This window comes from Diprion similis, chromosome 2, assembly GCF_021155765.1.
Source record: "Diprion similis isolate iyDipSimi1 chromosome 2, iyDipSimi1.1, whole genome shotgun sequence".
Lineage (NCBI taxonomy): Eukaryota > Metazoa > Arthropoda > Insecta > Hymenoptera > Diprionidae > Diprion > Diprion similis.
Window position 1 is genome coordinate 15,416,976 of NC_060106.1, and position 27,033 is coordinate 15,444,008.

The 27,033-nt window shown below is 42.6% G+C and overlaps 2 protein-coding genes across 2 annotated transcripts; one reads left to right on the plus strand and one right to left on the minus strand.

The window, feature by feature from the left end:
• The first annotated feature begins 2,883 nt into the window (after positions 1–2,883).
• LOC124412035 (endocuticle structural glycoprotein SgAbd-8-like) lies at positions 2,884–4,509 on the plus strand. Its single transcript, XM_046891664.1, has 2 exons — positions 2,884–3,031; positions 4,049–4,509. The coding sequence occupies exons 1-2, from the start codon at positions 3,020–3,022 to the stop codon at positions 4,451–4,453; spliced, it is 417 nt and encodes a 138-aa protein (XP_046747620.1). The 5' UTR covers positions 2,884–3,019; the 3' UTR covers positions 4,454–4,509.
• A 3,584-nt stretch (positions 4,510–8,093) lies between these two features.
• Positions 8,094–9,621, minus strand: LOC124412019 (endocuticle structural glycoprotein SgAbd-2-like). Its single transcript, XM_046891663.1, has 2 exons — positions 9,445–9,621; positions 8,094–8,593 (listed from the first exon to the last, which is right to left on the minus strand). The coding sequence occupies exons 1-2, from the start codon at positions 9,466–9,468 to the stop codon at positions 8,126–8,128; spliced, it is 492 nt and encodes a 163-aa protein (XP_046747619.1). The 5' UTR covers positions 9,469–9,621; the 3' UTR covers positions 8,094–8,125.
• Positions 9,622–27,033: the final 17,412 nt, after the last annotated feature.

Consider the following 27,033-nt stretch of genomic DNA (forward strand, 5'->3'; position numbering starts at 1 on the left):
TTCTAGAGAGATCACGCACGCGTTGTGCAGGTTTGTCATATATTTGTTCATTTATTCTTGTTTCATTTTACTCGTTTGACGTCTTGAAAAATGCGAGCAAACTTTCACCCTGGTTTCGTTTCACTGCCGATGTCAACCGACAAATTGGGTGGCCGGATCGGCGTGTAACAACTTCATTCGACGATTGTGCGTGAAAATTGTTATCGCACAAGCCGAAAACTGCAACCGCGTTATTTGATGGTTGAATTTATAAGTTACACGGCGTTGGTATCACTGTCGGAATTTATCAGTTACGACAATCGGTGTTTCGTAACGAGAAGCAATTCGTTACTTTCAGCAGATACACGATTATCCACGGCTCTGATGCGCGACTGGTATAATCTGCGGTTTTTTCTCTTTTGTTATCTTCTTTTTTTCCGATTCTTCTATTCTCTATTTTTGCCGATGACCTTTCGTTTCGCGGTACCGCGTACATTCTACCTTCGTAATTCGTGGGAAACGTGGAAAGAGGTACCAACCGTCGGTTCCGAATTCCTGTAAGACCATTCGAGAGAAAAAAAAATGCACACACGCTATTTCAACAAATTCAAAAACTGCGAAAATCCGACAATAAATCTTTCTACCATGAAGTTTATATTCCGCGAACGATCTTACGAAATACGGTACTTAAGCCCACCTATCCACAGGGATCAGATATTATCGTTACATAAAAATTAGCCATTATACCAGTCGTACGCATATTGCTTGCTCGAGCGAATGATTCCGAAGCGCAAGCAGAAGCGCACCGACAAAAGCCGAAAATTTTTCAATTTCTTTTTTCTTTCACCCCGTGTTTTATTCCAAAGACAACGATAATCGCCCGGATAAGACGTCGATTTACATCATGTGTCCGCAACAGCTCGCATTAACCGACGGCGCAGAAGACACTCCTTTCATCTTCCATGCCCAGGTCACAGCGTCATCATCTTTTGTCTTGCATCACTTGTCCGTATGCGTAACATTATACGAGAAACGACGAATTGCTGTCTCCTGGTGAAGCGCCCTGAACAGAAATCGCGCACCGAAGCAATTTGTCAAACGCAAACCATGGTGTACGTACAGCGAGTCCCCTCGAAACGACTTCCCTCACTTTTACCAAATTGTCTTCTTTCCCTTTTTTTTTTCTTCTTTTTGTCTTTCTTCTTCTCAGCGCAACGACCAAATAGACGCGTGACGTCATCGCCCGAGGTACCTATCGAGCTGCTCTCACAACAGGAAGATAAAATATCACTTCCGTACTTCTGGTTGCAGGAATTCGAGAGTCGTTCGCTTCCGTAAGACCCCGTTGTCGTCAACCCCAAGGGGTGGCGTTTAGCCCTGACAGAGGCCGTGTGAAAGTGGCTATGGAATCTGGCCAACGACAGAAGGCTACGCAACTCTATCGTTATTTCGCATTTCTGGCGTTTGAGCAACCCGTTGAAGGATCATGAGAAGAGTCGTGAAAAAATGTTCACAGCTGATGGTTGCAACCTCGATCCCAGAGGCGGTACCAACGCTCGTATGCCCGCACGGTGTTACATGAGAAACGAGCGAGGTTCTCTATGCTCGCCAAATCGTTTAACCCAGATCAAACAGCGTCTCGATAGACGCCAAAAATCGACTCGTCATCGCGTCGATCCTCTATCAAGTTGCGGGAACAGGCCTCGGCAGATCAACTGATCGAATTCTGGATCTCTATTTCAGGTGTGCAAACGAGTATGCTGTAAGGTATACAGCTTCTGCATACGCGTGAACAATGGACTATGGGGGCATCGTGTATTGGGCCTTGACTTAATTATCACGCGCGAAGGAACACCGTAGGTGTGGTACAAGCATGACCTACGTTATACGGCGTATAATCTACTCGGGCGTTATTTCATCACCACGTGGCACTGCGGCGATGCTTGTTTTAACGACAAGCGTTAAAGCGTTTTCGGAAATGCGCGGCGAGAGTTTGCGGGACGGTGAAATTTCGGGATAACACCCACGCGAGCCGTCCTGACGGCATCTTGGGAGTGGTGATAAAAGAATGGAGAGTGAAGTCTGTTGAAAAAAAATCTTTTTTAGGATGACGAATTATCGACCTTTCCTCTACCGGCCGACCGACGACTTTCTTCTCACTCCGATGAAGAAGAAGGTTAAAAAGAATCTTGACGCGAGCTCGCGAGTCTGGAAGCCCTGCAGTAAACCGAGCTCAACAATGACGTGGGTTTTGTAATGTAAGAAGGCGAAGCGGTCTTGCCGCACCCGGCAATTACGGACATATCAGCTACCGCAGATTCAAATGGAAGATGAACACTCGATTATACGGGCAGCTGTCGTTAACTATCGTTAGAAACGATCTCCGCTGGGCCTTGTTGAACGACTAGTAGTACATCAGACGCCTCCGACACCCTCGTTACTACCATAGAAAATAACACTATAAGTAATGAAATATAACAATAGGAAGAAGAATAGAACTCGAGACGCGCACCAGACACCGTCCATCGTCCGCCTTAAAATTCTCCTTTGAAATTCCCGTCACATAACTTATTCTTCGTACATCCCGCGAGCCATCGGCCCTGATAAATCTCCGTTGAGCCATACGCGAGTGGGCATAATCTGCGGGAGGCAAAGAGGGGCCGAAAATATATCCCCAGCGAGGAAGACGGGCAAATCTTCGGTAGCCGACGGAGGGGGGGCGGGATCGGAGGATGAAGCATTAGGAGCTTCAGGTGCCGACCTTTGGCTGGGTCGGGCCTGACCTCAGTTTGAGGCCCCGGCCTGGGACCCGGAGTAGCCGTGGTGGTGGGTCCGCGAATCGCTCGTTGCTGGCCCACGGGGTCCATGGAGAGGGGGTGGGGGCTGGTCTCGGTGTGTGTGTGTGTGTGTGGTTCTGGTACCACCTCGCTCCTTAAGATCCGCGACTCTGGCGGTGCGGATATATAAAGCGCAGGGCGCACTGTGATCATCAAGTCAGTGCAGTCTGCGACTCCCACAAGACGAACCAAATTTTCTCACCATGAACCGATTGGTAAGTAAAGTGCGAAAAACACGACGAATCGATACGCGGCTCCTTGCTCGAGACAGTTACCGGATATAACTAAAAGTCAGCTGCGACGTGACAGTCGTGAAACTTTCGTGGATTATATTAATTCTATCATTTTGATCGGGAAATTTCTATATTCGAAAATTTCACAGACGATTTGAAAGTTGGTGAATATTCATCGCTGGTCGTCGAGATCTTTGCTTTTCTTTTTTCTACTATTTTATATCACAACAACAAGTACTTCTTGATCACCATTATAAGTTTTTATGAGAAACGATTCTGTAAACGGTCGGTTATAGTGAACGCGTGTTAACTTTACTGCGGCAAAGTGCTTACGATCAAATTGCTTATAACGTACTCGTGCCTGTAATAAAATTTATCGATTTCAACCGTGCATAAACTCGGAGGATGCGATGGGATTTTTGTAAGGAGAACCATTACGCTGTTTGTACATTAAAAACGATTCCGCACGCTGTGTGGTGGGAAATTTGTTGGTACGTGTGTTGGGACCGCTAAATAATCGGCTTAGATCCCGCGGTTACGAAACAAACGGACCGCAACACGCGCAACTTGCCTTCATATCACTGTCCGCTAATTAAGAAGAAAGAGCCTCGTTATGCGAATGTACCGTTTCGCAACTCGTCGAGCAGGAAGTCAATTTCACGGGACTATAACTTCTTCTTCAAAGATCGCGTCATTCTCGCGAATGATAATGACGTCTGTCCTCCAACTCCCAGAAATCTCTGCTAAAGCGGGACACTTTAGACTGATCAATTCGACCTGAAAGAACGAAAGTCCAGTGAATTTTTACTCGCGTTTATCGCGGAGACCACCAATCAAGTATCGCGACTTTCGGTCTTCGCCGAGAGGAAGAGTTTTCAAGCCGAGTTACAATTCCCCCGAAAGTGGGACAAGCGTCCCACGGAGTGAGCGAGCTGGGTGGCCTCCGAACTTTCCAGGACTCGAATCGCGGTGGGAATAACTCCGTTCATCTTCTTTCAGATCGTAGGTCTCTTCGCCTTGGCGACCGTCGCCCTGGCCGCTCCTCTGGACAACACAACTCCAGTCCCAATCCTCCAGCAGGCACAGGACGGTCCGAACCCCGATGGATCTTACAGCTGGAGCTACGAGACCGGAAACGGAATCCAGGCCCAGGAGCAAGGCCAGCTGGTGAATGTGGGAACCGACAAGGAAGGCATGGCCGTGCAGGGAGGCTACAGCTACACCGGAGAAGACGGCGTGCCGGTTCAACTCACGTACATCGCCGACGAGAATGGATTCCAGCCCCAGGGTGCCCATCTCCCGACCCCACCCCCAATCCCCCAAGAGATCCTCGAGGCTCTCGCGTACATAGCGGCTCACCCTGAGGAAAATGACATCGACGCACCCAAGCAGCCGTACAACTAAGGATACACTCCGCAGCCATCGGCCTACCCTGCAATCCATCCAGTATCCTAACGTCGCTCAGAGGAGGGAGAATAACCGAGCGAGCCGTCAGATGCGTGGCTTAGAAGCGGAATAGTTGTGCGGTTTTTCCTCCGATCGAAGGTAAACTTTGATCCCAGGAAAAGATGTTTACCGTGTCTCACGGCTGGCTTGCCTTCACAGTAACCCTCCTCCCGTCTCCACAATACTCGCTGTATGATTATTATTATTACACATGATAATAATATAGTTAAATAATTATTATATATATATATATATATTGTATAATGTATATTATAAACATTTTTTTCTACGCAAAGAACATAAAAATCATTCCGTGTAAATAAATTATTATTTTAAAACAACTATAGATACCAGAAATCTGTCGCGTTTTTTGATGCCTTGTAACACAGGTACCTGTCTAATACATACATACATACATACATACATATAACCGTCGGATTAATTGAGTTGGTTGAAAAACATCATTGCAGAATGATAAATTGATTACAAGACTTGTCTCGCGGTTAATTGCAGCTTAAGCCGATGCCTCATTAACTCGAAACGCTTTAGATACTGCAGATGCGGATAAGGTACCACTTGTCGTCTACCATGCGCGTACGAGTTAATTAGTTATGAGTAAAAGTGTCTAACGAAGTAACGAAAAATTAGAGAGATCCATTTTCGAGAAAGCCGACACGGGGCTTGGCCCCGAGTAAAAGTAAAATCATGAATCAATGTGCGGTGGAGTCTTGGAGGGGTCTGCGCGGCGTCTCAAACGTGCATACGTAATTTGTTATACCTACGTAATCCAGACCGAAATTCGCCGGGGATAAACGAACGGTTAAATCAGAGATAAAACAAACATCCAGTAGTATGATCGGTAGCATCAAACTTGATCAGTGGATCATTAACGCGTGTCGCGCGCGACGAGAAAGTTTATAAAAACTACGAGATAGCTACTTGAGGAATGTTATGTTATAAAAAACTCAAGCGGTTGTTGTATCCAGGTCCATCCGCCATCCATTCATCTCAATGATGCTCATGCATGATAATCAGCGCCGATCAGCACCGATGAATATTCATTAGCTATGCCCAACGATTTTTGAACGGCTTTGCCGCACCGTCGGCGAGTCTATGGACCAATATGAACCATGTGCACAACCGCTTCAATAACCCTCCGCAAACGATACGACGTTTTAATTCCACAACGTTAAAGCCGCAGTACCTAGAAGCCGCCTCTGCCACTTGAGCAGGTACCACTCCGAGGACCCAATCGGCTCGATAGTATCCACCAGAAGCTCACTTCTGTGCTCAAGTCTTCGTGATGACTCTCCGGAAGTCAAGTGGGCGTCTGACACTTCAAACGCGTCATTTGCCTTGGTAAAATTCATCCACGATGAGTCTCCTGGGAAGTGGAAAGTCGGAATGACGATCATGCAGAGTTTCGGAGACCGTAATACTTCAGGATCACGCAGATTTCTCATTTCTCATTGCCAGAATGAACTCTGAAATCTGAACTGCTACACCACGTTGAACTCAAAGTCTTCGACCAGATGACCACATTGATCCTAGGAGGAAGAGCCAACGAAGACCGTCAGTGAGGGAGGGGTAAGTTGGAACGAAAATAATTGAAAGAGATGAAGTCGAGGAATTAACGCATCATCGAGTCCAGAAGTCATAAGATCAAATTTTCTCCTATCGCATCCTAGATTCATCCAAATTCATATTCTTTCGAGAGACGAGCGTTAGATTGATATTTACCTAAATTAACTTTCCCCTGTATGAATATTCTCTGTCTAGCCATGGAAGCGGAAGAATTATTATTATTTGGAATATGCATGTAGCTTTAGGGCGTGTTTGTCGCGTTTATCCATACGCGAAGCCCCGGTGATGGATGATAAATTTACACCTGAATGAAATAATAATAATAATAATAATAATAATAATAATAATAATAATAATAAACGTTTATTCATGTCCATGGTAATGTTGGACAACAGTTATAAAGCAGCAATTTGCGTTTCGCCGACGGTCTGATCCAATATAATCTCAAAAAGTCGAGTTTATAAACACGTTTGCGCAACTCCACTGTACTTTGCCAGCCATACGGTAGCTCGGAAAATGACAGCTCGCTTGATTTGCATAGCGTATGCGTATGTTTCAAATCCTTCATTGATTTCCAAGCCGTAGAAGCGCATTTGGCACTTCTTGACAAACCACCCGGCCCCGATTCTTTGTGTCCACACATGAATCCTCATTCATCCTAAAATGAATTATTCTTTTTACTCTGCAAAGGCCGGCAGGTCTCTTCGATAATTCCAAATGGTTATTGGTTAGAGGTGAGAGGAGAGAAGAGCTGTGGCGTTTATGTGAATGGGACGATTAACCACGCGTTTCAATTAGTCAACCGGACCAGCGTGCGAATTTTTGGGCATCGCTATTTCTGAACACGGGGACACGTGTTCAAATCAAACAAACCATCATCCGTGTAATTTGCATTCGATGTATCATTGTTGTTATTATTCTCTGGTGAATCGAGTGCCGTCACACGAAGTACGTGACATTCTCGCACGCAAAGAAGGCCGCGAGCTAACTTCGGCAAACTTATTTCTAACACCAGACACGTCCGTCGTGTCTTTGGTTCCGAGTCGTGTAACCCTACGGTTCCATGTATACACCGACGATTTACAACCATTCAATGATACGGAATAAAATATTTTCCCTCCCGTGGGAATATCCCCAAACCTTATTCATATTGTCCGTGTATAATTCACTACCAATTCTGCTACTCGGCGATAGGCTATTCCATACTTGGATTTGGACTGGGAAGACTTAGTGAAGGGCTTTATGAGATCTTACAATTTATTTCTTCTGCAGTAATACCCCAGGGATTACTGGACTTAGGAACTGATTTATTCTGCGGTCTTAAGACAGCAGCAGGTGCAGCGTTCGTTGGGCTAGGCTCAAACGTGCGGAAATAGACACGCCACTTTTGGCAGATTTATCGGAGCCAAAATCGCCGTGTTATATCCTCTGGCCGGGAATCTCCGCTTTTCTAATTTCAGCCTACGAACTTTGTCAGAAGCGTTGAAGAAAAACCCAAAACTCTTCAGGCACTTGCGCTTGGAATCACCCGTTTGAAATTACTTCGTCGGTTGGCCAAACACGTTAAAACGAATTCCGTAAAAAAAACTGCAATCTCCGGTTGACTCACGGGATTCCAAGTCGCGAAACCCGTTTGGCCATTTAAGAAAGAATTCGACATCCGTCGGGATCCGCTTCCTCCTGAAACGGACAGCTGGATATCCGATGATGTAAGAAAAGCGTAATAGTCTTCAAAAGCTTTCGATCATTCTACCTCAGCTTTACAATTAGAAGCAATTTAGGGTGTGTGCCTTTAAGGGAATTTAACTTTCCGCCTAGTGATTTGTAATTCTCATTGACAGGAGTCTTTAATGTTCTAACCCAATACTGCATTCAAGTGACATTATCAGCCTAACGATGAAAGCATGTATTTTTAGTTAAAAAAATAACCAAACATGCAGAATTTTTCACAGAATCCAGTTAGGCTATTGCGAATCGTGGATAGGACAAGAGGGTTCAAAAAACATGACGAGGGTTTGAAAAAGCAGTTTTTATTACAGTCAATCGTTAGTATTTCTTAGTCTGCTGGTTTCGCGTTTGTTGATTAAACAGTGTCGTTTCCGGCCTGAGTCTGGGGGGCGGTTTGGTCGGTTCTTCCTCTTCCGGAAGTTCCGTGGTTGACGGCTGCTTGGCGATCCACTCAAGCGCCCTCTGTATCGCGATGGGAATCGGGGGTGGCGTTGGAAGATGAGCCCCGGCGACTTGGGTGCCAAATTCGTCGGCGGTCCAGCTCAATGAGATCGGGGTACCATCGGGTGCGTTGTACTGTACAGAGCCCTGGATCAATTGGGTCTCGTCCGATGTTCCGGCGTATTTCCGGCTCCCGACTTCCTTCTGCAAGATTCCACCCTCCGTCTCATAGGCGAACGAATAGTGCCCTTTATTATCACCAAGATTGTGCTCTACGGAAACCGCTTTCTCCGGCTCCCGGAAGTACTCCTGACTCGATGTGAATCCGGCGCTGAAGGCCAACAACTGGAAGAAAAATCGTAAGCAAAAAATGAATCGAATTGTTATGATTTAATATGGGAAGAACTGATTCTGAGGTATTGTACTGTTTTGGGAACATACATTCTTGAGTACCTTGGTTTCGTAATTCACGAAGTTATGAGAGATAATTATTATTTTCTAATCACTTGTTGAATGTCAAGATTTCCTCCGGCAAAACTGTGACACAGATTCAAATTTAATTTAGCTTCAACGCCGTTTTGCCCGCAGCAAAAATGGTCATTTACTTATGCAGAGTATGTGGTAATTCAAAATGAGTTAATATATCATGTTTCATAATATTTTTTATTTCTTTGTCTCTCGTGGGTGTTCCCTTTTTTAATTACTATCATCAGCCTTACAGATCCCATGAATTCATATGGACGGATGCTACTACAGCGGTTGTTAACCACTGCAGACCTGCAAGGCCATCCTTAGGCAGGTTGTAAAAGAAAGTTGCACTCTTACTGCACAATGGATGCAAAGTCAGAAGTCATCAATTAACGAGCTCTGCGATTCACACCTGTATCGACACGCTGTGCGATTTTAAGTAAAAAATTAAACAATATTCTCGCACCTCCTCCCTTTATTCGTCTTGTACGACCATCGGATACAATAATCTCTGCCAATTGCTTGTCACGTAAGGTACGTTAACGAATTTAGCGTTGCAATTGAATGAGACCGAAATGAAAATTGCGCCAGAGGGGCTGAGGAGAGAAGAGGAGGTAAAAGACACACGGCGATCAGGTGCGAAGGGGAATGGAAGGGGGCAGATGGGCTGAGACTGGGTCACCCATGAAGAACGAGAGTCCCGCTTCGAGCGGCCCCGATGCACTCACCAGGAGGACGCGCATGCTGTACATTATATCTTGCCAAATGAGGTGCGGACGAAGCGGTTATCGACAGAAGACGAAGCACATGCGGCACGTTTAGCAGAATGCCCGGGGATCAGTCCGATGGTCTCTGGAGTGGAGATGGCGACTAACTATTTGCCGGTTGGGGGCCGAGTCTGCCTTTATAGCCACGACAATCACCTAGCTTTACATAACCCGGGAAAGTGTACTTTGAGCAACTACTCCAGCTAGGACTTCCACCTTGGCATCCTGCGCCCGGCTCTGCTGGCCCTGAATCCTCGATGCTCCCTTAGTACGCGTCCTTAATTCCTTCCTCGCCCTCTTCAAATGCTTCGGAAAGACAATCTCGCTGGACTTACCTTTCATCCACCTTACGCAAGCTCGATGGTTGCTGGAAAAACGGATGGGGCACTAAGCTTGACCTTCTTTGATTCCATTTGATAGAGGATTGTGTTATACCAGACGATGATCGACTTCGTTAAAAGAGGAAAATCGAATCGTTGGATGATGTTTTGAAACAACCCAAGTCCTTCAGACACATCTGGGTCAAGCGGTTACCGAAAAGGTCAAGTTTGATGGTTCTTGGCTCTGGAGAACTATGCGCGTGATTTATTCGCCGAATCCCGTATTATCGTATGGTAATTATATATATATATATAAATACATACGCTCGACTCTCATCCCCGTGGTGCAGAGCAGACTTTCGTTTAATTCTGGCCATGAATATGTGTCACGTAATTTGTGTAATTACCTCGACTTAAATTAGCGCCAATCCATCGTCTTTCAGATTTTGCAAGCGAGCCGGCGCATCTCGAGTCTGCACTAACCGGTAGTTAATGTCAATTCATACCCGATCAAGAATAAGAGGACGATTCGACACGCGGTGATCAATCCGCCCGATTGTCGACATGAATGCTATACGATTTTGTATAAAAATGTGGAAACTCCTTCAGGATTGTGAGTTGCGGCGCTGATCATATTTCGGCTCCATGGACCACAGAGAGAGAAAACAAACCTTGCCAGAGTAATTACCGTAAAAACGGGTCAAGCAGGCCAAATAAGGGTCAAGTTAGTCAACATCTTGGAGTCTCAGCGATGTGACAGATGAATTCGAGGACACGCCGCCTGTCACATAGTAAATGGGTAAACCGGTAACAGAGCCTGTTGTAGCGACTTGACGTTTGACGTTACTGCTATTCTTGGATGCCAAAAAACTCTTGGATGCCAAAAAATATGAACTCAGAGGCCTTTAGTGACACATGAATCTTTGGGCTCCAGGCTATTTTGTATTCCAACCATTGTGTTGGGCCTCGTTGTCCAAACCTGATAGTCTCAGCACGCAACACTTACTTCCATCTTAATATTCCCAAGTAAGTGTGTAGTGTATTCAACGTATTATCTTTGTGCTTCCAACGTTTGGCCGTATGAAGTTGCGCTCGGTGGGGTTCTGAATGTGACTTGATCTGTACGTTCTCTCTGATATTTTCCGACCTTTATGGATCCGAGAATGTGATTGAATCCAAACCCATCGTTGTATCCAATACCGCGGTTCGTTGGGTTCGTTCTTAAATGCCCCTTCGATAATCCCAACAGAATTCCATCGATTTAGTATTCAATCAATAAAGTAAATTACACTATATGGCATGGATTGTATGTAATGTATTTACATTTACTATTGTAAAAATGTTGGTAACATACAATTGGAGAATTCACTCTGAGTACATGCGATACGTCATTAGTCTGATGATACGACGTGTGTACGTTTAGAATTGGTCAGACCAAAAAATATGTAAATACATTTTTCCAACGATCAATCGAACTGCGTGTTAGTGGATTAAAATAAATTACACTTCATAGCTACATTTTTTTGGTCTGGCCAATTCTAAACGTTCATACGTCGTGTCATCAGACTAATGACGTATCGCATTTACTCAGAGTGAATTCTCCAATTGTATGTTGCAAACATATTTACAATAGAAAATGTAAATATATTAGAAAAACTATTCAACTTTCGACGGGTGATATTTGATGTGAATTTAATTCACAGGTTTCTAAAGTTTAGAAAACTTCGCACAAGCATGTGGAAAAAAATTTCTCGCATCGTAATCGTCTCTGCACTCAGTTGGAGCGCAAAGAGTAGGCAAACTTACAAAAACTGATTATTCGAAGAACAAAGTTTGTCGGCTGCTTCGAAATTGATTGAATGAACAATGAAGCGGACGTGGACCCGCTTCGTTGAGATTCTTACAAAAAAATCATTTATAGATATTCTGTTCTGATTTTGTCGAACACACATTTCATGTCACATCCATATAGACCTGAAGCCTAAATATGCGATTTATTCAGACGTTTGTTAAATTAAGACACCCGTTTCTCCAGATCAAACAATTTGCAACAGCTTAATTAACACGAATGCAATATAAATATGTTGAATCATAAAGTTGAATATCACCGTGGTAATTGACGAGTAATGGATTGAAAACAAACATTCCATGATCGAGATAAGTAATGACGAAGAGGTCAAAGGCCAGGAGCATCACGCCATAGGAATTCTAGAATCAGTGGTAATCGCTGGTGTCGTGAAATTCGACGAGGTTTAAGAGCAGCCGCGCAGATTTATGCCGTTTGCTCATGCAGCTGCGACACGTTCCAAGCCGCAATTTCTCCCGCGTTGCTGAACCATCGAGAGGACGGAAAAGGCCATTTCGAGCTCTGCACGAGCTGCAGCGGATGAGTATTTTAATGCTATTGCCATTATGAAATGGCGACGGTAAAACAACCATAACCGGGCAAACTCGTAATCGTGTACAGTACAATATACCGTGTATAGTATAAACAGCACTGTGCGATTATCTCTCAGTGTTTCATGATCATTTGTAATTAAACGATTCGTGCACCTTGAACTTTTATGAATACTTCGCGACCCGGTCCGTTTATTGCAAACCGAACTGCGCGTTACGGAGTTCCTTGTCCTATCATCCTCCGATGCTTGACTGATTGATCGTGGGAATTTTGCACCTCGCGTTACATAGTCGAAGGTAATCGGTGATGTAAAAATAAATTGATGGGTACGCCGTGTTTATACGTGACTGCTTTGACCCGTATGCTCGATTCTACTTGAGTATCAATTATCAACGGCGTTTCAGGAATTAAAGGTACGATTTTGAGTCCATGAATAGACTGCACCGATTTCAAATTGAGCATTTGGTTTATCCGAGCTTTTATCGCGACGAGGTAAACGGAAGTATGAACTCCACCTTATCTCAATCTCTCGAATCTTATTTTGTTCGGAAATGGACTCGCAGTATACCCGCATATTATGCGAAAACTCGTAAAAGCATTGCAAATTGAACTTGTGCTTTATTTGAAATAAAATATGTAAAGTACTCGAGCCATTTTGAGACCCGCACTGTTTGTTTTTCGCCAGAAAAATCGTGTCGAACGAGTTTTCTACTTCGAAATTATGCGTAATTGAATTACTTTTCATTTCCGTTTCGAACCTTTCGTGCAAGCTTCGCAACTCCGTGCTTAGCCGTGATGTTTACCGGATGATTATACCACTGCTGGCGAAATTCTGAGCATTTCTCTCAGACGATAGACCACTTTTAGCACCTATTAATGGTATGAAAATATTTTCGAATGATCTTAGACGCATTAACAAAGATGCCGCGTATTACGCAGCTCCAACGGCAAGTATAAATCATCACGTCATGCGATCGTCCAACCAGCGTGATTTTCGATGATGTTAAACACACGCGTGGCGTGTTTGTACAACGTGTGCAGGCGCCATGTGTGCGTATGCGTTTGTTTGGCGGTAAATATTGTACAATGTAATTGAAAGTAAAAACTATTACGCGACTTGGTGCTTCTCCCAACGCCTCGCGGCGATCGGACGTCGATTTTTACAACGAATTTTACACTCGTTACGTATCAACATGAAACTTGTTTCGTTCGATATCTTGCAACCGTTTCCTCCGGAGAGAAGTACACGTGCACAATAAACGAAAAATAAAATATGAGATTCGTATGTAATTTTTTGACCCCGTGATTATCTACGTACCCTGAAAACGACCTTCCCGAGGTGTTGGAACCCGTGACTTCTTCGATAACGAGATGAATGAGAACAAAAAAATTATCTTCGTTACAACGAACGCTCACCAATTCTTCTTCGGTATTAATCTGCCTTGTCATAGACGATTGATCAATGTTACTATTATGTAAACACGTACTCAGGATGATTCTTTCATTTCTGACTATTGATTTATTGCCCATTTGTCCCCCTCTCTTGTTCTTCTATTTTTCTACCTATCGCTGCTGCTCCGTTGAAACACCTGACAGAAAAACCATAGTTCATCATATTCGAAGGATCCAGCAAATCCCCTCAGACCCAGAGGTTAGAAACGTAGAGAATTACACGTATAGGTATGTATACTTAGTACTGTTTCGCCAAACATGGATATCGTCGCTAGATAATCGTCTATTCGTTACAAGGACGAACGATCAGATCAGCTCTACAGTCTCGCACGGTTTAACAAAGCGATGGTGTCATCGTTTCTCTGATCATCACTTGTGCGGGATTTGAATTTCGATAATCTGTAATCTTGAAGAGAAATTCCACCGTGACGTCACACGTTTGGAATTATGAAAACATTTTGCTGCCCGAAAGAATTTTCTCTTCAACTCTTCTAACCAGGCGCTAATTCAAACGAATTTAATAGTTGGCTCAAAATTACGACACTCTTGGTGCGTATGTTGACTTTATCGCCGCGTCTTCAGCGATATGACACAGTCTACTAATTAAAGCAGCGACTCCTGTATACTGCAGTTCGGGTCTCAATTCGAACACTGGAAGGGACAAGTGTTGGACAAAAATTTTATACACTTGCTACGAAGAATAGGTGAAAAAATTGGCTCGTCGTTGTGAATGATATATATATGCATATGCATATAAACAGATATATATATTACACTGCATCCCAATTTTTTTTACTTACTTGCATATGTATATACCTCGCTGCAGACTTGTTTTATTATACATAGGTGATGTGATAATATTATGAAAATGTAATTTTAAGTTAGTAAACAGTCCTAGTTTACAAAACGAACAACTTGAATTCATTTCAAGGTAGCTCTATATGTTGATACGTAGATGCAAGTAATTTAAATGAATTTCTTTCCTGTTTACCATAAGAATTTTACCGATTTCATATATAAATGTCAATATCTTGAAAAAGAGTACATATTACATTTGCATATATACATACATATATTTGTGTCAAAATTTTATTTCTTAATTATTAAAGCGTTGTAAACATATTTTTCAGGCCGAATGTCACCCTGATATACGACGTACCGGTATAATAATCGGGTGAAATTCCGTCGACCGAAACCCTGAAAGCACTTCGCAACGGCTAAATTCTCCCTCTTGAGCCCAATATCCAATCCCAGAAATTCTAACTCTGGGAATATAAAATGCCGGAGATCATCAGGCGATGACGTATTTTACAAATGACTACACGCAAACATTATCTCGTAACAATTTCTACTTATTTAATCAGCCAACTAAATTCACGATTCGTTAATTGTGTCATAATAAACCGAGGCGCGGGTCGTAAATACGTGAATGAAATAATAAATATAAGGAAATAACACCAAAACGTAATCGCGTGACTACGTTTCTGTGCAAATTTTCGCCAAACTTTGTTCCTCGAGGCACGGAAGAGACGCTAATTTTAAGACGTGCCCTGCAACGGACTGAAAATCGTCGACGATGCATCGGACGGATTCCTCCGGGCTACCCGACAACGAGGTCCAGGATGCTGCGCATGACGACGAGCATCTTTGCCCCGCGGCTAGCTACGTTCGTGTCGGAGACTCGGGCCACGGGCTTGTCTTGTCCGCCAAAAGTGAAAGTTCTCCTCTCCGTCGTTCGGTAAAGGTCGACTCATCTTCACGAGTGGCCACCGCAACACAACATAGGCGGCAGCCAAACGGAATGCCACTGTGGGAATACAAACACCATCACGTTTTCCATCTTGGTAGCAGCCAGCGTTACAGGCCAAGGGTTTCCCTCTAACCAACCTTTGCCGTCTACGACATGAATAACCGAGCCATGGCTTTATATTCGAAGGAACGATTCGACAACGATTCGTCGTCTTGAGATGTAGAAGAGAGTCTTTTATTATTCTTCTTTTTCAACCACATTCTGAATCTGTTATAGAAAATTTATTTCGACGAAGCAAATTTCACCCAATCTGCATTTATCTTAATGCTTGATGAATTTTATTCATCGGTGGAATCGTCTCTGGATTAACGATGAATTTTAAGCTACGGTATAATCGAGTCAAGAATCAATTATAATTAGTTACGCTTCCCACTGAAATTTCAATTTCAAGCCAATTGAATATTCGTGTATGACAAACTTCTCACAGAATTCGTTAACATTATAGTAAATTCAAGACTTTGGTAGTTTCTTTTTTTTTTATTATTATTTTTAACTTCGTATGAGATACAGGTACAATAATTATATAATTGAACAACAGGTAGACGATAAAACCTTATTTGGTCACTCAATTTTTTTGCAGTATACGCTACACCCGATTCGGTGTTTTTTTTTCTTCATCCTCAGTCAGAATAATTTTGCAAATAATTCGTAAGAGTGCACGAAGCTTGGCGTAAATTGACGGTGGTAAATTCGGGGATATAAAAGGGTACGGTAATAGCGTAAGAAACGATCATTGGGTACACTGGAAGGCAACAAAATAAAACGAAAATGAAAAAGGTATAAAAGAATCCCCGGCGGAGACGGCGCGTTTAAATTTCCAGGACAAGACTTTCTCCGCTGCCCACGCGGCGGCGGTCCATCGACAAATCTTCTGGACGCTTCCAGCGAGAGATGATCATCGCCCCTGGTTATTACTTGACCAATAAAGGATCAGAGAAGAATTCCCCGCGTGACGTGACTTATCAGGAATCGGTGACGCAACCAGTTACGTTGATGTATTAAAAATATCGCGAATCCAGATCAGGAAATGCAGCTGTTCAAATAGGTGAACGATTATTTGACAGAGAGACGATATTAGTCAAGATTTTAAAGGACGCGAATGTGTAATACTTTGGTATGCATACCGGCAATCGGATTAACTTTACGCAACACTCGAAGATGCAGTGATGTAATAAATTTCACAAGGATCCTCATCTTCAGGATGAAATTTTTTCGAACTTGGAGTGTGTTTGGTTTCTTCTTATTCCCGAATTCTTCGATCGAATTCTCCGACCATTTTCGGCAATGTGCAAATACTCGCTTCGCATATGACTTACACTTGAATTAAGGATCTGCATTTTTAACTTCACGCATTCGGGTTCCGTGTTTGCCTTTTGCGATGGACAAACACTTCCACTTTGCCTCTCGCTTCGGCCAGGATTTTGGTCCAAGTTTGGACCGCTGAGCAAATTCTTTTCCAGTGATTTATCGTTATTCGACACGCACCGAGTTGGCGTGACCAAACCTCAACGAAAGTGATTTAAATTGAATCACGTACGTAAGATACGAGCAGGCGAGAATTCGGCGATACTGTTATTTCGTTTTCTCGTAGGTACTTTTTCGAGGGCGGCTTCGCGGACTTACTTCCGTCGTACGGAGAATTAATTATTTTTACTCACTTCAGGATGAAATATCTGCATTGACTCCCGGCCTGCTGTTGAGTTATGGGATACGGTTGCTCGGGATAAATGAATTCCACATCAGAAACCGAAGTGTCGATGTAATTAATGTCTACACTAGCTGTGCAGGTTCCATATCCATGTGCAGAGTGAGCTACTCCATATGACAATTAAATATTATTAATAGTCTTGTGTGCAGGCCGGCTTAGATAAAACAAAACTGACTTTCCCGCGCCGAGAAAAATTTCTAAATGTGACTCCCACAAAGTTCTTAACTATATATTTTCATTCTTTACTATGACCGAATGGTAGAGTCCAGAGGACAAAACAAAAATCAGTTTTTTTTCCAAGCTGTAGTCAAAAAATCGAGTACGCGTCATTAGTTCATTTGGACAAGGTAATTTTGATGTTTGAATATGGTAAACAGATTAATCTTACGGTCGTCAGAAAAAGTATGAAGTATTGTCAACTATAATCTGAAATGAGAATAAATGATGAAAATAAAAAAAGGAACAAAACTAAGTGAAAAAAAGATAACGATTTACCAATCGTATTATACACTCCCGAAAATGTCGGTAAAAAAAATTGTTTGTCGGTAAAAAAGAGATTCACCGAAACGTTCGTAATATTTTTTTACTGATTACTAAATGGTGATCAATTTACCAAATATCTGACTCGGGTAAAAGCCGGAGTAACTTGAAACTTCCGTGGTACGGTTGGTCACATTGATTTGCGTTGGTAATGCAGGTGTTTCGGTTAACGGTGAGGAGCTTTCGAGCCGTGCTGCCGCTTACGAGAGAATCTGCAATCCACGAGAAACTCACCGGCCGAACTTCGTGTCTGACCATACGGTACAAGTACTACTTCAAATTTCCTACGGTGAGCTGGGATATTATCTTTCGTTTATTGTGGTTTAAGGAAAGGATTTTACAGACGAGTTAAATTTTTGAATTTAGAACAAACTCAGAGCTGTGAATGAAGAATGTGTTTTGGTTTACAGGAAAATTGGATTGGAAGATGAGACGGCATCGAGTCGGTTGAGAATATACCTGCTTTCACCTGAGCCAGTCTTGAAAAATTAAGAAAAGCTGTGATATCGATCTAATTTAAATAATAAGGCATCCAGATAAAAATGGGATTGTATATAAAATCTGTAATTATTATTTCGGACGCGTGTCTGAATATATTTCCAATAACTTGATATTGCTATATTTCGAACAGATATGACTAATCGGAAAGCTGAGAGTGGAAGAAATGTGTATACAAATCGTAGATAAAGAAATTCTTATAATCGATTCAAACCAGTATAACAAAATGAACTAAATTGTAAAGAACGAGATTAAATCGTAACTGAATGACTTTGCCTCAGAATCACCTCAGCTGCACAGCATGCGATTAAAAAAACTCCATTAAAAATCTATTTCATCTAAACATGGCATTGAGCCAATGCCCGAAAGCAACATAGCGGCCAAAACAAACGAGACGAAATATATCGTGTAATTTTATTCTTTAATTAGGATCTGCGACGTTCTTCAGATCGTGGTTGAATTCATCTAGACGCAATTTGGGATTGTTGACTATCACTATGACGTTCGATCCAAGTGCCACATTATCCTAATCCTAATTTGGTATAATTCGCCCGAAGGTCGCGGGCGATTGACATTTCGATTCGTCTAACCGAAGTGCTTCGTACGTCGCAATTAGGAGCATGAAAATTACGACGTGATCTCGTTTCATTCTGCAGATAACGTCGAGAAGACGGAGAAGAACAAAGGAGTTACATCTAACAATAAGTGTGTGTGTATTAACTTGCGGGTATAAAATTCTTTGGACGAGAGTGGAAAAACAATTTATTGAACCTGAGACAGCTGCTGATCGCCTTTGAGTGGGTGCGTCAAATCTAAAAGCCGAAAAGAAATGCTTATTCTCGCATTTAAAATCCCGTTGTTATGAATAATGGGTGCAATATGTCAGTCAGCGTGGGACGCGTTGTATTTAAAAAGCCGTGATTTCACTGTCACTCTCTATATTCTCTACTCGCATGACAAAACTCCCAAGTGCGTCACGGCGCTGGTTTTTGTTCGTCGAATCAGTTAAGGAACCAAACTTGGCGGATAAAGCGGTTTGCATATTTTTCGCAGTGCCAAAGTTTGCAGTGACTAAACGCAGGAAATGTTTTGCTAATTTCTTTAAGATCTGCGATCCTCTATTCTCGAGTCACGATCGTCTCAATAAATTGGCCAAAATCGAACGGACCTGCGATGCGAAATCGAATTTTCAAAAATATTCACCCTACAAATTAGCATCTCAAATTTCTAATTCAAGCAAACGATGTTACGTGTCCTACGATTTCTACATCATACTGTGAAACGATTATTCTGTTTTATGCTCCTCGAACCTTAGGATGTAACTTTATACCTACTAAATAAAAAAAATAAGGGATTATACGACGAACGAGGAGAGGATGGCTGGTAGTCCATGGAAGAAACAAGTATTATGTCTCCGACTCCATTCACAACATTTAGGACTAATTAGAGCTTGGTAAGAGGAGAAACAAACGACCACAAACCATTTAATACCCCTGCTTTCCATCGTCGTACAGGCCGACAGTTCGACGGTGCTGCGCAAATTCTCTAGATCGACTGCGAAGTACCCAAACCCACGGAAACGACAAATAGGAAAATTTTTTCCAACAGTAAATATCACTCATTAAAATATGATTTCACTGTTCAGATGCAGTTGACTGCCAAAAGAATTTATACCGATGCGTTCAGCTGTGATTATTCTTGATAATACCAAAGTGCTACTCTTTCTTCCACACGTGTCTCAAACGGTGAGTAATCTTATTTAAATCGAAATTCGCTTACCATACTTTTCGCTGAAAAGCATCACGACGATTTCTGGAGGTTCTCAGATCATGACCTACATGCTACATGCTAGTTAGTCCGTGTTGAAAACGTGTCACCGAATGATCACGTAAATATACACACCGTTTGTGTGTAGTTAGCGGTTGGAAAAAAGGAAAATAAATACAAGTAGATAAATTCTTGATCGTGATATTTATAGATATATCCCATACATATATATATATATAGGAGGGCGAGTTTCGTACACCGGTTAATTTATTATTCGCTATCCGACAGCCGACCGAAAATAGCCGCGGTAAATATAATCGCTTATATTCGAGTATTGCGTACAGTATCTATACATATAATACGATATACCTACGCGTTTGTTCACCGACAGTCGCCCATTCATAGTTTCTCAGAGAGTTGTGAAGGCGGCGGCGGGCGCCGAAGGAGGTGAACTCCTCGTATAATTAACGCCGTCAGCTTCGTGGAGTAGCTGAATCACGAACGAGTCTGAAATCGATTTACAACTATGGCTGATGGCATACGTAACGCAATTGAAGGAAATTATCGGGCAGATGGTAACATGGCTCCAGGCTTTTAATTCGATAAATCCTGCAATTTCATCCTTATAAGCTCGAGGCGCTTTTGCCGAGGAGGAAGTGGTTGCGTTTCAAAATCCTGATCCTGAAGCCAGGTGACACCGAATCCTGTCAACGAACCGCACAGGTGAAAACTGGCAATGAGACAACAGATCTGATGTGACAAATTACTCGGATACGTGCCAGATTCGAGCTTTTTGCGGCGGGTAAAACTTTGACAATAAATGTATAATAGGAAGAAGCTTCAGCAACCCTGGTAATAAAAGTAATAATAATAATATTAAGTATACCGCTCAAAGAACTTGTAAGAGAGAAACAAATGGTCTACATAGATCAAAAAGTAAATTCTGTAGAGCCCAGTTTTTCGGCACGTACGAAACAGCGTTGAATAAAAGAGTGAAACGGAAACGAAAGAAGTTTTAAAAAAAAACTTTGTTCCCAACTACCGACATGGAGCTTCGTGCTGACTGGATGTAAACTTCTCAATCAAAAGACCGCGTGAGATAAAGCCACGTATTTGAGGCAGCTGTAACAAAATTCAACTTTTTTCACCCATTTTGAGATACGCCGAGTCCGTAAATTTTCCCAATTTCTTAGGCAAAACTGCGTCACATTCCGCTTGCATGGCGTATAATTTTACAGACAACCTGCCGAATGGCACGATCAATCCGTTCACCGTTTCTCGATTTTTCATACATATTTTCGAAAATCGCTCGTCTGCCGAGCGCCAATTTCGGCGGGCGATATACCCCGTTCAGATATTTACTCATGCGAAAGCCTTCCTGCGGTGCGGTAAGACCTTTCGAAAATATTTGTTCACTGCTCACAGTTTGCACGAATGGCGATGTGAATCTTGGAAAGAGTTCCGCCAGGGACGAGTCCTGTAAAAATGCCGAGATGTCATCTTTGCGCGAAATCACACTTCCGGGAAGATAGAAGACGCGGTTCTCTAGAGCTTTTATATCGCGATGCGCCGCGCGTAGATGCAGCTTGCAATAATATTTGAAAGAAAAAAAAAAAAAAGTTCCCAGCTCCGCTTTAAGCCCCTCAGTTAGTGCGGATCTCGAGTCTCGATTCTATTTTCACGCGAGGACATTTCGCGCGCGTTTCTGATCATTTTGATTCGGGGAAAAGGAAATACTGGCTGCAGCCTTGATCGAAGGCGCATCTTTCAGAAGGCGAGTAATAATGTCTCATTTCATAACTCGATACCCCAAGACCTGACATAATTCTGCAAACCCGTTATTGAAGGTTAATCTATTCTCTGTTAACTTGTCTGGATACCGAAAATCCCGAGTCCGTATGAAATTTTATCCTCACACATGTTTGTACGCCGTGGCTTCTACCAATTTGACGGAAATATTCCACTCGAGCGAGTTGGATTATATAAGAGGATTATTTCCAGGGATTATTTCATTGGAAATAATAATTCTGAACAAAGCTCGTCTGCAACGCTTTGAATCCTTACCCCAGAGACAAGGACATGATTAAATTGAACGTTTTTGCCCTGTAATTTCCAATCACATTCCATGGATCAGATATCTGCAGCTGTCGCAAGCATTCTTGCTCTTTGTTACAGCAGAAACGAGTTTGCAAGGGTCTTCGTGTTCCGTCTACGTGACAGCAGCCGGGATGGGGTGAAATTGGAGAAAGAAATGGCGAGAACGCGAAGTGGAGATGATACAGGAGGAGGAGAAGCGGAAGAGAAAGGGGAAACTTTTTATAGAAGGTGCCTCTCTGATTCCAAGGTGGAAACTATGAATACGCAGGACTATTTAATAGCAGTAATTTCGATGATGCGGTGACTGGTTTACGCTGACGAATTCATTAAATTGTGACATCATCATTCCACATCATCTTGTTATAAATGCAATAATTATTCGCATGCATATAAAAGAGTTAGCAATCAGTTCTGTTATTTCGCGCCGGTTTCATTCGAATTTCATTCGCGAATGTTACACGTTTAAGACCTTGACCTACTCGTCGAGTTCAGTATACCACGCGAACAGAGTTGCGTCAGATAAAACAAGCGTCGAACTCCAACTACTTGGAAGTCAACGGTGGGCGGATCTTCCGGTTACAACGATATCATCGTCATCATCATCATCATCATTATCGAGAAGCAGAATTCCTGAACAATCTCGGCCCTCGTACGACGCAGGAAAAAGAAGTCTATACTTAGTCAGATTTATTATTCTCCGAGAGGGTGCTGAGCTGCAATTACCTGGAACCAAATGGGACACGTACTCGCCCTCTTATAACCTAGATAGATCTCGATGTAGTACCAAAGAGTACCGGGAATAAGAAACGGAGGCTCTCCGAAATTGAGCTTGATCCGATCCAAGGGAGTAAAAATAAATGTTATTCAGCCGCCATTGATCTTCCAACGAGGTTGCGAATTCAATAGAGTCGTTTCATCCGCAATTATTTACTCATTTTTCTTTTCTCTTCAAGTCTGCTGGTGAAATTTTCCTCAACGTATATTTTGAAATTTTAAATTCTCAGATTCGAAGAATGTTTGCTGCGGCTCGTCGCCGATGCCTAAGAGACAGGGACGGAAATGCGTCGGTTGAAAATTGACCGCGAGGCTCATATCAAGGGAGTCGGGTTTTCGTAATAGAATACCATGGAAGCATATTATATACCTCAGACAAAACTCTCCCTCCGTCTCTCAGACCCTGATCCCTAACCCACATACATAACTGTGTCGAGTCAACATTCCTAGTGCAGTTCCTGAGTGTCTCTTCTCTATTCGTGAAATTCTATACGAAATGCTCATCGCGTCTAGCAGAACCTTGAGTGATACTCAGTCGGGAGGCTAGATATTAGTGCTAAACTCAACGGCGCCTAGAATAATCCATCGTGATACCTAAGTAATATGCTGAAATATTTTCCACACCCAGGAACAAGTAAAAAAAAATAAATTGGCTGATTTAATGAAACATGCAAAAGCGTAGGTATGACGGAAAAAAAATTGACAAATATTTTCATTAAACATTTTTATGTGGTTTTATACCGTAGTATGAAACAAGTTGTGAATTACAACTTACCATTACGCACGTAAGTCGTTGAGAATTTTTTTTTCACCGTGAATTATAGATATGAGAATCACGAAAGGTGCGTACCGCAAGTGAAATAAAATCTTGTTGTTTTTTTTTTTTTTTGTTTTTTGTTCAGTGTCCTGTTGGAAAAAAAATTCTGATGGCAAAACGACGAGGCACTCAGGTACGTATTCGTGCATGAAAAAGAGGAATGAAAATAGAAAAGCATCATAAGATTCATAAGGGTCGCCCTCCGGCCAGCCATTAAATTTCAACCGAGCCCCAAGGCTCCCCTAAATACTCTTTATACCGAATACCGGGCTTGATACTTTCACTGTGTGGATCCTAAAAGGCCGGGTAAGAGTCCCGAGCCAATAATCTTCGGGAACGAAGACGAAGGAGATGAGCTAGGAAACAGAAAAGCATCAAGATAAGATCTACTCCTTGAGGCTATTTAAAAAAAATTTGTAAAAAATATGCGTGCTGAAAAGATCTTCTCTTACGTAATTACACACTTATAGTAATAATTTAGGGTCATTGAACTGTTGGCGAGGTATTTTTCAAGTTAGAAAACTCGGTGTTCGAGCTTTTGTCGGTAATTAACGTTATTGATGCCTGCTTTTGTATCCTTCTCTCTCTCTCTTTCTGTCTATGTCTATCTCTAGCACTTTGCTCCAGCACTGTATGTCCTCACGGAAGGTTTCGCTTTTCTGCGGGCCGAATTCCGCGCGCCCGCAATCAACTTGCTTAGGATTAATGACCACCTCGTTACCGGGTTTCAACCTTATACTAGAATTTATTAGCCACTCACTTGTTAGCGAAACATAGTAATGCGAGTCCTGAAAATATCAATCAATCTTGCAGTTTCCTAGTGAAATTCCAGTAGCGCTTTCTTCACGATGAAAAAGCAATTTTCCAGCTTTTTAATCCATTACGCAAATTAATTTTACACGCGTTTACGCTCCGTGGTCTGAATCGCATAAAAATTTTCTTCACGAGGTAAACTGGTAATGTGCCGGCAAGTGCAATTTCTTAATCTACGGTTGACGTGGTGAGAAAAAAAAAATACCTCACCAGACTTGCCGACGTATAAATAAGTGGCGTAAATAAATTTTTGAATGATCGAATATCCCAACCGATCCCCGGGTAATTTTTTTTCATATGAAATGAAAAACCGAACCATCGAGTCTACTCGAAACACATAGAACTCCTCGGTGGTCCGCGATCAATCTCTTTCCTCGCACTGCAGAAGATATAAGGATTCTCTGAATTTTTTCCTCTCCTGAATTCTTGGCGTCTGAAAATAGCCGCAAATTGTGTAATAATAGATTTCATATTGTATACATACATACATTCTAGATCACCACTAGAAAGTCTTAATCTTGGATAGACTCGCTCCGCACAAATTATGCAAATCTTACCCGCTGTCAAATAATCCGAATGCAATTTAACTAGAATTGTAAAAATGACAGTGCTCGAGAACTGATATCGCTAATCTCCGGTGTGATTTGCATCTTCGAATATAACACGTAAGACGTGATATGCAGTTGCGAAAGCAATTTCAGCCGAACAGAGTGTACGAATTTCTGTTATAATCTACCAACTCTGAATAACATTTCCACCTAGAGATTCGATCCCTGGAGATTCTATCGCGGCTGGTGAGACGGAAAAGATGCCAAGTCATGGTCATGGGTCACAGGCTGGTCACGGGATTGATTTGGGTATTCCCCGAACAGGTTTTCCTTGATCAGCATATATACTTTGAGGAAAATGGAAAATTTTTCGCCGCAGCCTTCCAAGTCAAAGATGAAAGTGTATCCCTCGAGGCTTTATTTTTTCCCAGTCACGATAGGAAAAAATCTGCCCCAAAAGTTCACCAGAAATATGCGATGGTGTAGGAAGAGCCTTCTGCCAACCGAAGAACACCGAGAGAAGTGCTTTCAGCTGTGAAAATGCGTGTAACCTGCACGTCGGTGCGGTGATCCGTGAATCCGCGAAGAGGCGAAAGTCAGAAAAAAGAACAGAAAAACCATGCATCCGAAATTGAGACAGTAACGTCGAGAACGGCTATTTGACAGTTTGACTAAGGGGCAGCAATCAACTCATTTATCTGTCAATTACGGCAAACTGTTGTCGGCGATATTTTCGTTGTTGAGACGATCGAAGCGTGGAATTGTTTCTTCTAGCTTGAATTATTTCAGGCTAATTTTCCGACGATTCGGTCTCGCTGGCTGCCGGCCAAATTCGGATCCACTTGCGAGTTTTTCTTCTCACCGCAGAGGCCGACTCATGAACTCTGAAAATCCATCGGACAGGTGGATTCCTGGCCGTAAAAAATACGCTTCTTCGGTGCCGCTAAACCTCGCAGATCCACACGTGCTCTACAATGCTTAATCCTTGTGAATCAAGGATTCAGGAGTGGAGAAACCGCGGAGTTCGTATTGCAGTTTGCTTAAAACGGTTCACGTTACATCTTTGCATGTCAGTCCCAGAAGTGCACCTCAAACTAAAAGGTTTAAGCCTCACCAATTGACATGAAAAGCACAAAAGTGCAAAGCTGAGTAGCTTCGAGATCGTTGAAGACATGGATGAGTGCATAATGAAAATGGATTTTTTCTACCCAGTAAGAAAAAGGCCCTGTGAACACACACCATCCGCAACAACAACAAAAATTAATTCCCAAACAGACCATGAAAATTGTTTAACAGTAGTCGAAATCAGAAGACTATAGTCAACTTTTACAGTGGAAAACTGAAGTTACAACTTGAGTTGACGTCGTACTTCACGGTGGTCACAAAAAAGATCCTATACCTGTATGCGAACGGCGTGCAAAAATGCTCAAATGTGCTTCTGCTAGGCGGTGTCGACTGTCATCAGTTAATAGTAATCGTCGGGAGAGACGTGATCTCCAATTGTTCGGCTCATTGGATATTCAATGAAAGATGGGACCGTGACGAGCAATTTCCTGTCCCAGTGAGCAAAGGGGATGGATCTGCGTGTCAACGACGGCGTCGGTTTTTCTTACGACTGTCACATTGGATCGGTATAGGCGTCGAGATCGGGATTTGTGACTTCCTGCAGAAGCTCGTTGCTGCGGGTCAACGAGACTTTGGGTGTCCGGCACGATCTCCGTCCAAAGACTGCCCTCATCAACTATTCATGCCCGAGTCAATATCGTCAGTTTTCAACGACACTCGGTTATCGCCTGATCCCAAGAGGCCAAAAACGGCCACGAATATCAAACGGACATCGCATGCGTTTGCAAATGTAAACACCGATGAGCCCAGTGGCCTCAAAATCGACTTTTTGTCAATTGATTGCAGATTTCCAGCGTAGTATGTAACCACTTTTCGCAACAATTTACTCAATACCTTTTAAACGCTCTATCACACGACTGATTTTCGCAATCCTCCGTCCACC

Excerpts from the sequence above, each read along its gene's own strand:
- LOC124412019 (XM_046891663.1), bottom strand. The coding sequence starts at position 9,468 with ATGTACAGCATGCGCGTCCTCCTG. Across the intron at positions 8,594-9,444 it reads ACAGCATGCGCGTCCTCCTG|TTGTTGGCCTTCAGCGCCGG; the intron begins GTGAGTGCATCG and ends TTTTTCTTCCAG.